Genomic DNA, 11,025 nt, shown 5'->3' with positions numbered 1-11,025 from the left:
TATTACTAGCTACCGATGCATGTCCAACAATAGTGGAACCTTCAAGAATAAACAAGCCATTACTTTTATTCTTGTTACCCTTAGCTATGATTAAAGATCCATTTGAAATCTTAAGAACACCATTTAAAATTCTAGTTGAATATCCTAGATCATCAAACATGTTTATGGAAATAAGATTTCTTATGAGTTCTAGAATGTACCTTACATTTTTCAGTAGATACTCTATGTTATCAAACATTTTCAATCTCACAGTTCCAATGCCTTGTACCTTGCAGGGGTAGTTGTCTCGTAGCAGTACAGCTCCTGCTGGTTTCAATTCCAAGGTTTCAAAATAGTCCTTTCTCGGGCTGCTGTGATATGAGCATCCAGAATCCATAATCCATTCTGTTTGTGTTTTGGTATTAGAAGCTACTAAAACACCTGCACTCTCATAACCTTCAGAGGCTTCAACAATGTCAGCAGAGTCCAAAGATCCTTTCTTGATCTTGTCTGGGCAATCTTTCTTGAAATGACCAGTTTTGTGACAATTAAAGCATTTGAACTTTGTTTTCTGACCATTCTTTGAATCCCTTGACCTTGATCTGGACTTCTTTCCTCTTGTTCCCTTTTTTTCACTCCTTCCCCTTGAAATATTCAAGCTTTCACCATTATCCTCAGATTTGGAGTCTTGCTGTTTTTGCGTCTCCTTGGTCCTTATTGAGGTCTGGACTTCTTCTAGGGTAATGTCTTGATCTTTGCCATAAAGAATTGAATCCTTGAAATGTTCAAAGGATTTTGGTAAGGAATTCAGAAGCAAGAGTGCTTTATTCTCCTCTTCAAGCTTTACTTCAATATTTTCCAAATTATCAAGAATCTTGTTGAAATCAGCCAATTGTTTAGTGGCTGTTCTTGACTCTGTCATCTTGAAGGTGTACAGTTGTTGCTTCAAGCATAGCCGATTTGCAAGGGACTTTGTCATGTACAATGACTCCAGTTTCAACCAGATTGAGGCTGTTGTCTTTTCTCTTGCAACTTCTCTTAAAGCTTTATGTCCAAGGCATAGAATGATTGCACTTCTTGCTCTATCAATCATCTCTGATTTCTCCTTTGAGCTTAGAGATTAGGACATCCTTTCTTCTCCTTTAAGAGCTTCTGCACAACCATGTTGAATCAAGATTGCTTCCATCTTGATTCTCCATAACCTGAAGTCATTTTCCCCTGAAAACTTCTCAATATCGTACTTTGTTGTTCCCATCTTTCTTGATCTTGATTCTTGTTCCCACAGACGGCGCCACTTGTTGGTTCTTTGTATGAGTTCTGCAACTCTTAAACCTGCATAAGATCAAAAAAGAAAACAGAAAACACAGCAAGCCATCACAGCAGAGCAAGAACCCAAAGATTTACGTGGTTCGGCAATGTGCCTACATCCACGAGAAAGTGCAATTCCTTATCAGCACATTGATCATGAAATTACAAGTTCAATACAAGCAGCAGCTAGCTTTGATCTCTCTTGGTTTCTCTTTTTCAAAACATCTCTCAATCACCTAGCTCTCTCTCTCTCTCTCTATTGAACTCTGTTTTTCTGCAGCAACTTTGATTTTGCCTCTCTGTTTTCAGCCACACTCAAAACCACCACATACTACATTACATGATCAAGAGTATATATATACACTCTAAAAGCTAGTCCTAGGAGCAAAGGCTATGCATTGGTGCCAAAACTAATTCAGTTATAATAACTGAAAACAGTTATGACAACACTACTTTAAAGCCTTCTCACTTGTGCCAATTGTGATTTTGAGTCACACACCACAGATATAAACAAGATGCCAAGAAAGAGAAAGAATATAATGATAAGGAATAACCTAAAATAAATGTTGACATATGCATAGTCATTAATGATGCCACTAATAGATTGAGTTGCATAGTCCACCTTATTCATCGTGAAAAGAAATCAATTTTTTTTATAAAGATAGAAGCCTAAGTGAAGATGATTAGATGTTTGTATCAGAAAACAGAGACACATGCACTGAAATATACATTTCTCTAAAGCCTAGGGAGATCAACTTGTGTACATAAAATAATGTAGTTGAAAATTGATAATATTCTCTAAAGCCTTCCTTTAATTTGCAAAATGAAAATAGTTTTCTTTTGTATTCCTTTCTAGAAAAGTAGTGCACAACTATTTTTTATGAGACAACATTTAGATAATAATATGAAAATGCAGTATATTCAATACATCTTTTTTGTGGTTGATACGAAGCATTTATTTATTCGATAACATAAACAAACTCCATGGCATAATGAGGTGCATAAAATTTATCACTTGTAAGAAGCAACTTATCCTTTACAATAAAAAGAAACAAAAAGAAACAAGGATGGACTATCAAATATTGTAACGTGAATAAATTTATCTTTTCATTATATTGTGCTTGCTTTCTCTTCCTTTTGGGAAGATAATGAAGATTTAAAATTAAAGGACAAAGTCATCCTAATGCAAATTAAATTTAGTAGTCAATGACCCAATGCTTATAAAAAAACAAAGAATTCGATGACCAGTTAAAGTTCACTTTGCACAACTATTATGAATAGGTGGGCAATGATTTGTGTATCACCTATACAGGAAGTACAACACCAACTCGGGTTACCATCCCATTGCATCACAAGATCCATAGTCACCCCATCAGGCCCACTATTCTCTTCAACAATTGAAACTCCTAGAAATTTCAAGCAGCAACAGTTTGCAATATTACATGGATGAACAAAACCAAAAATTTAGTAAATTGAAGGCATTCCATAGGGTTCACTTTGTTCAACCTGCTTATGAGCAAGCGATTGCAAGTACAAAATAAAACACTACTCATACATACATCCCAACATTAATGACAAGATTCATATTTCAAAGGTATAATAATGAAGCAAACCTGTAAATTGTGGAGCCACAGGGCCAAGGGTCAACTTGGAGAAGGTGAGAGAAGACAAAATAATCGGCCTATATTGTTCAACAATTGGTTCCACATTGGTTCTTATCAACTCTGACGCTGCCTATTGAAATACCCTAATTTCGTTCGAGGACAATTGTTATCGGCATGTGGACCTTGGTTGATCACTTTGAGACGCTTAATACCCATCCCCGTGTAATCCGTAAAGTTCTGTGACGTTTAAGAAAGAAATTAGTCAAAAACACAAAAATGGGGCTGCACTTATCAAACTTGGGTGTGTAACTAGCATCGAGATCATCTAGAACATTTTGGAGGGGTGCACTCATCAAATTGGGGGATGCACTCAGGAAACTTCATCACTAAGCAACCTGGAAGGGGGGTGCACTCTTCAAACTGTGGGGTGTACTCAGTAAACTTCATCACTAAGCAACCTAGAATGGGGGTGTACTCATCAAATTGGGGGAATGCACTCAGAAAACATCACCCAGAACATTCTAAAGATGGGGTGAACTTATCAATTAGGGGTACGCTCAGAAATTTTTCTCAAGAAGCCTTTAAGTGGCAACCACCTCCCCTTTTCTCCTATATATAGGGGAAGGGGACTGAATTTAAGGATCCAACAATTTTTGCACTAAGCTTTCACTTGAAATTAGTGAGAGAAGAGAAAGAAGGAAAAAAATCCAAGCCGAGGTGCTTCCGTAACGCTTCCGAGACATTTTCGTGAGCAATTTTGTGGAAGTTCTTTGTCGTTCTTCGTTCGTTCTTTGGTCTTCAACTGATAAGTTTCCAAATCCGAAGCTTTCAATTCATTCTTGTTTTGTTCGCTTTCATTCTTCATCTCGTTTACTTTCGGTATTATTTTCTTCCGCTTTTACGAGCTTTCAACCGTTTATTTAAGTCGTTATCTTGTTTAATAATTGATAAAATGAATTTCAACCGATCATTTGTGTTGTAATCTTGTTTAATCACTGTTAAAACAAAATCCAACTGGTCGTTCATGCAGTAACCTCGATTAAATAAAAAAGGCAAAATAATAATAAAATAATTAAAATATCTTTGAAAAAAATAATAAAAAATAGTTAAAATATATTTGAAGAAAATAATAATAAAATAATCAAAATATATCTGAAAAAAGAATAATAAAATAATCAAAAAAATCAATCGGACATTTTAATTTGAAAGTTTTCTTTAAATGAGTTGATAATAACCCAATGAAAACTAAGGCTAAAATCAGCTCACAAACCAAGTTTTGTCTGCAAAAATCACTTGAAATCGTTTTAATGTCCAACACCTTAAATGGTCACGAAGAACTACGTAGGTCTGAGTTCCTCATCACAATTGAAGATACGTAGGAGCAAAAGCCTCTCTTTTGTCGACCACCCCAAGAGATCGTTAATGGTCCAATGCTTTAACGTTTCTCTCCTTTCAAAAACCAAGAGATCGTTAATGGTCCAACGCCTTAACGTTTGTCTCCTTTTCAAAAATCAAAAGATCATTTAAAGGTCCAATGTCTTAAACGACTTTTGTTTGGTTAAAATATATCTTACGAAAAAGATAAAAATAACTTAACCAACATTTAGTTCTCAAAGAACTATGTAGGTCTGATTTCATCGGTTAAAACATAGTTTTTTGCACTTTCATTAAAGGTTGTCGTCCCTTGTAACGGACACGTGGGGTGCTAATACATTCCCCGTGCGTAAAAACAACTCCCGAACCTTTTACACTCAAAGTCTGTAGACCCACATTCAGTTTTTTTAACGTTTTCCACAAATAAACGTTGGTGGCAACTCCGCGCGTTTTCCTTCCTTGAAAGACGCACCGGTGAGTCTCGTGTCGCCCTCCCCCCAAATGGTGGGTCGCGACACCTATGCATATTAATTTCCACATTGCATCAGAAGTCTAGATCCATAAACTCATCACTCAATGAATACATAACAAGAAAGTTGATAAATGAAAAACAAAAGTAAAATTACCTCATTAACGAAAGGCCAAATCTTCTTGAGCTGGCTATTAAGCCAACTTAACTGCAGATAATGAACAAATTAAAATCAGAACCCAAATCAAAATTGAAGGTTCAATTTTGTGTCTATAATAAGTAAAAAAAACTGTATATATGAACTCAACTTCTGTCTCCGAGTGAAGACCACCCATGATGGATAGAACTTAGGAGGCAAAAGTTTTCTGGAATCTTCCATTGTCATCCTCGCAAACTGTGCTATGTCTTTGCTTAAAAGTGGTTCACAAAAATTAATCACACCACAATATTGAAACTCAATTTTAGAAAGTTGAATACAACCAAACAGACATTTAGGGCTGGGTATGAAAATTCAAGCAAACATTAACGAACTTCAGTACTAACAGCAAACAACCAATACACGTTCGAGCATCGTCTTAAAAATACCACACACCATCAACCTAAGTACAAGGATAAAGGTAGCGAAAGGGAGGTAGCACACACCTTCGACAGCGGGGAAGGCGACAACGGGGCTCGTGCGGCACAGGCTTCTCGTTTAGGGTTTAGCTAACTTTGGCGAGGCGGCACTGCCAAAGGGGTCAACAAACGACGGGTGGGACAACGGGCTGGACGTACTGCTCGTTTAGGGTTCAGCTTCCACGCGGGTTCTGATCAGCTTCGCTTCAGGGGGCACAGGAAATATTTTTGCCCAAAAACATAAAGTATATATATTAACATACAAATTTTTATTTTTTATTTTTAATTTTTGTATAAATTAACAAAGACGGTTTTGCTAATGACACCCGTCTAGAATGAAGGGGAAAAATTACGAAAATGCCATCCCGCCATACTTACAAAGATGGGTGTCATAGACCGTCGTAGTTATCTGCGCGTTAATTACAAAAATGTCACCAAAGCACATTCTAAGACGGTTCTTGGGAATCGCCTTAGAATATGCGTTGTATAAAAATGATTTTCTAGAAGTGAAAATTGTCACTACGTGACATTTTAAGATAATTCTGCATAATTTTTTTAGTAGTGCTTGTCATATAATGTGTTGTCAAAAATAATTTTTTTTAGTAGTACTTGTAAGTTATGAGGAGGAGGAAGGGAGAGGCTTTTAAATAAGATATATTCAATAAATTGGAAGAATTTTATTCAATGGAAACTGATTTATTGATGAGGATTAATCTCTTCATTTATTTTTTTTTCTTTTACATTATCTTTACGAATACTTAAATAGTTTATTTATTTATTTGAATGTGTAGACGAATAAAGAGTAAAGTAAAAGATAAATTAATCTAAAAAATAAACTAAAAGATACATTAATCTTATCTAAAAGATAAAACATAAACTAATAATTTTTCTTGTGAACGGTCACTATAAATAGTATTTATTAAAACGAAACCAAGATAGGTAAAAAAATGGTATTCTAAAAGATAAACTAAATAATCACTATCAAAAGGATTGAATTTTTAATAGATCCTAAATATAAACAGATTGCTTTTAATCCATCTAATCCATCCACTGTAATCTAAAATAAAAAATTATCTAATCTATCTATTTGACAAGTCTAAAAAAATGGAAGCAAAATGTTTAATGAATTACAGTATTCGTTTCCTCTATACTATAACACGCAGAAGATAGTGAATCACGAGGCAAATTTCCCACTTTAGGGTGCTTTTAGAAACTATTTCCCAGAGTAGGGCTGTTCCTAAATAATTTCCCCAAGGGTGCAGTTTTTCTACGTAGCAGCCATGCATGGCGCCAGTGGTGATGGCGCCTTCGACAGGGACGAGCCACGTGGCTGTGTCGCCACTGCGACTGGCGACAAAGGACTGCATATCGCAGCTCCTATTGGCGCGTCCAAGGGTGCATGGAAGCGCTGGTTTGACCAGCGACTTCAGCACCTGCAAGCTGCAGGCATAGGCTGCAGCAGCACCTACAGCTACTCAGATCGTAGCTGGAAGGCGCCACTGGAGGTAGCGATTTGAGTGAGAGGGAGGCGCCAGTGAGGCTTGCGTATTCAGCTTCAGTGGTTTAAAAACCCAACTGCAGAGGGAGCTCACGTATCTTGTAAAATTTGTGTATTTGTGTGTTGAAGGTGGTTGCTTGTGTTGAGAGAGGTAGCTGGTGGTGTTGTTTAGTTTGTGTTCTTCCATTTTCCAAAAGCCTGTAAGTTATATATTCAATATATTTTATATGTTTTATTTAGGTAGATGTTTATATGCCAGATTATATTTTGATAAATAAATAGTTTTAGGTAGTATAAGATAAGAGAATAATTTTGTATAATTTAGTTTGAATTGTTAATGTTATATGGTAGATTAGATTTAGGTTTATATGACAAATTAGGAATAGTTTTACATACTCTAAGTTATTAATTTTATATGGTAGATTAGGAATAGTTTAAATTTTGATATGATAGATTAAGTTTAGTTGAAATTTTTTGTAAAATAGATTAGAAATAATTTGAAGTAGCATAACTTATTAATTTTAGATTAGCTTTAGATTAGCTTTAGTTTAAATGTTGTATATGGTAGATTACATTTAATTTAAATATTTAATATCATAGATTAAGAAAAATTGTATGTACTGAAAATTATTAATTTTAAATTAGGTTAGAATGAAATATTTTATATTACCTTAGTTTTAGTAATTATTAGACAAAAAATGTTATGTTTAAATTATAATAGTTTTTCGTATTTAAAATTATTGATTTTTTATATTAAATTATATTACTCGTAATTATTTAAAGTCATTAATTTTGTATATGGTAAATTATTCATAGATTAAGAATAATTTTATGTAGTGTAAATTATTAATTTTAGGTTAGAATTTAATTTTTTGTATTACTTTAGTTTTAGTTTTTATTTTTTAGTTTTTTATATTACGTTAGTTTATAGTCAAAAATTTAATTATTAATTTTGTATATATATTATTTTAATTTTTAGTCGAAAATATAAATATTATTTTATATATTAAAATTTATATTTGTATGTAATTTAATTTATTTATAGAATATATATGAATTAGGTTATTTGTATAATATATTTTGTTATTGAAATTAGAAAAATATAATTTATTATTTATGTAAAATTGTCTTTGGATGTGATTTAATTTATTTTGTATAATACATTTAAATTTCCGTGATTGTATGATACATTTAAATTTCTCTTATTTTAATTAAGTTTTTCGTAAATATACTTAATTTGTGTATGTATAATTAACGTATAAATTTTATTGTCAATGAATTGTTTTATATTTTATTTTGTAGAATCAATGGCATCTTCGTCGTCATGCTCATCGAGAATACAAACTAGGTCTGGTCCAGTTGATGGTGACGTCTTGTGGATGCAACCCAAGCATGTTTCGGAACATGTTTGGAATGGGGAACCAGATAGAAAATTACATATCAGACGAGCAGTGCCGACATATCAAGGTGAAGAACAAATACCAGAGGAAATTGTTCCTCTACTTCGGCAATGTGGGTTTTATTGGATCATGAAGATGGAATACCTAAAGATAAATGCGGCCTTAATTAGTGCGTTCATTGAAAGATGGAGGCCCGAAACCTACACGTTTCACCTGAGATGCGGAGAGGCTACCATTACTCTCCAAGACGTGTCTATTTTATTAGGTCTGCGTACTGACGGGGCACCATTAATTGGTTCGACAAATCTTGATTGGGCCGATTTGTGTGAAGAATTATTAGGAGTCAGACCACAGGAAGGCGAAATTGACGACAGTGTGGTCAAATTAAGTTGGCTGGCTCACCATTTTTCTCACATAAATATTGATGAGGGTAACGTTGAACAATTACAAAGGTTTACCCGTGCGTGGATTCTTCGATTCATAGGAGGTGTCCTCTTTGTTAACAAAAGTAGTAGCAGAGTTTCCTTAAGGTACCTACAATTTTTACGTGACTTTGAACAGTGCAGCACGTATGCGTGGGGACCTGCCGTGCTTGCGTATTTATATAGAAAGATGTGCAGCGCCACCGATTACAAAGTTAAATCAATCGGAGGTATGTGCATCTTAATCCAAATGTGGGCATGGGAACGATGCACCACTTTAGCTCCAAAAAGGACACCTCCCGTCATAGAAAATAAACCACTTGGACACAGGTTTGTCGTTAAAAAAATTACATTTGAATTTAAAATATTTAATGATGGAACATGTTGACAATGATGATTTCATTTTTATTGTAGGTGGCTGCGACGTGGAAATCAGCATATCGGCAATGATGATCTTAGAGTTTTCCGTCGCAAATTGGATCTAATGAAACGACATGAGGTAAGAAGATCGTAATGTAATGGTTAAATTATATTTTAATATGTTATGTTAGACTGAAAATTGACAAGTGTGTTGTTATATGCAGTTTCTCTGGGAGCCATACACACCAAATGTGATGGCAGCGTTGCCTCCAATTTGTGTGGTTGGAAGTGTAGCCTGGTTCGCGGTGGTGCCACTGATTTGTTTTCATGTTGTTGAGTGGCACCAACCGGATAAGGTTTTACGACAATATGGATTGCAACAACCTATTCCCGGGTGTCCTTCGCAACCGCAGAATCTCCATGGCATAACGCTCAAAGGCAAACAAGATGAGAATTGGTTCCACCTGTTGGCCCCAATCATTAGTCAGTGGAACAATGCAGCTCAGTTTAGGGTCGACGTTTATCCTCGACAGGAGGGCCTACTGGGTTTTAACTCGGACTACATGGTGTGGTATAGGCGTAAAACAAAGATGTTTGTCGACCCAAACAATGCAAACACAGCTGCATTGGTATTTATCTTTTTTCAATGTTTAACTTCTAATTATTTTCTTAAGCGTGAGCATTAATTTGTTGACGCTAATAATTGCAGGGTGAAGTTGTCGAGACTTTGCAATATATGGTGTCACCACAAGGGAGGAACACATGGACAGTTGATGATCTCGTGCCTTACATGGATAAGTTGGCGATTATATCAGAAGAGCAAGAGAGAGTCATTGAGCCAGTGTCGCATGGTCCAGCATCTGAGCGTGAATTCCCAGCACCAGAGTTTAACATTCTTCAGTCAAGTGTTGAAACTCGGGGCTTAGGCAGACGAAGGGAGCCTGTTGAAGCGGAGCAATATTCCCAACAAATGATGGAGCGTGGTCATGGAATGTATTACACGCCAACAACATTTTCCGAATATCCTTCACAGATGTATCAGTATCCTTTTGAAGGTCATCACACTGATACTTCTGCGAGCGAACATTCGTTCGGTGGTGTTGCGGAAACACAAGCTCATTTTTCATGGCCCACTATGACTCCTTCGCAGCAACACGATGCCCCCATGGCAACACCTAACGCCCCATTTGCTCCGCAATGGAATGTACCCGAAGCAATACCTGATATGGGTGACTTATTAGGTGTTGATTTGCGTTAGGAATTTTCTGCTGAGGCTGAGCAAGCAGAAACGGGGAGACAACGCGGCAGAAGAAATCCTGATCGTCAAGCGCGAAGATGGGATCGACCATGTGGCACATCCTCACGACATCGCGGACACCATAATGACTGATTTTATGTCTCTGTGTAAATTTCTTGTTGTTTGTAAGACATTTGATTTTGGCAATTAATCTATCGCATGTCATTTATTATGCCTTACTAATGTATAGAGTTTATGTGGCGCATCAAAGTATAATAATAAACAAAGTATAAAAATAAAAGTAAAGTACACAAACGAAAAAATAAGTTATTTATGTGGCGCATCAAAGTATAATAATAAACAAAGTATAAAAATAAAACTAAAGCACACAAACGAAATGGTTACTGTTTTGGATTAGGGGTTTAAGGGTTAGGGTAAGGCCTTATGGGTTTTCATTATGTGTTAGGGTTAGGGTTAAGGTTTAGGGGTCTTGATTATGGGTTAGTGTTAGTGTTAGGGTTTTGGGGAAGGTTTAAGGCTTAGGGGTTAGGGGATTGGATTATGGGTTAGTGTTTTGGAGTAGGGTTAGGGTAAGATTTGGGGCTAAGGCTTAGGGGTTTTAGGGTTAGTGTGTTGGATGAGGGTTTATGGTTTTGGGCTAGGGTTAGGGTTTAGGGTTAGGCCTTAGGGGTTTAAGGGTTAGTGTTTTGGATGAGGGTTTAGGGTTGTGGGTTAGTGCTAGGGTTAGGGTTAGGTATC

General features: G+C 35.8%; 1 protein-coding gene across 1 annotated transcript; it reads left to right on the top strand.

Moving 5' to 3' along the window:
* The first annotated feature begins 9,111 nt into the window (after window positions 1-9,111).
* LOC102666398 (uncharacterized) lies at window positions 9,112-10,429 on the top strand. Its single transcript, XM_006588162.3, has 3 exons — window positions 9,112-9,168; window positions 9,254-9,658; window positions 9,739-10,429. The coding sequence occupies exons 1-3, from the start codon at window positions 9,154-9,156 to the stop codon at window positions 10,285-10,287; spliced, it is 969 nt and encodes a 322-aa protein (XP_006588225.1). The 5' UTR covers window positions 9,112-9,153; the 3' UTR covers window positions 10,288-10,429.
* The last annotated feature ends 596 nt before the right edge of the window (window positions 10,430-11,025 follow it).

This window comes from Glycine max, chromosome 9, assembly GCF_000004515.6.
Source record: "Glycine max cultivar Williams 82 chromosome 9, Glycine_max_v4.0, whole genome shotgun sequence".
In the NCBI taxonomy this organism is placed as follows: domain Eukaryota; kingdom Viridiplantae; phylum Streptophyta; class Magnoliopsida; order Fabales; family Fabaceae; genus Glycine; species Glycine max.
The sequence above is the reverse complement of the archived record's forward strand: the minus strand, read 5'-3'. Positions and strand labels throughout refer to the sequence as shown.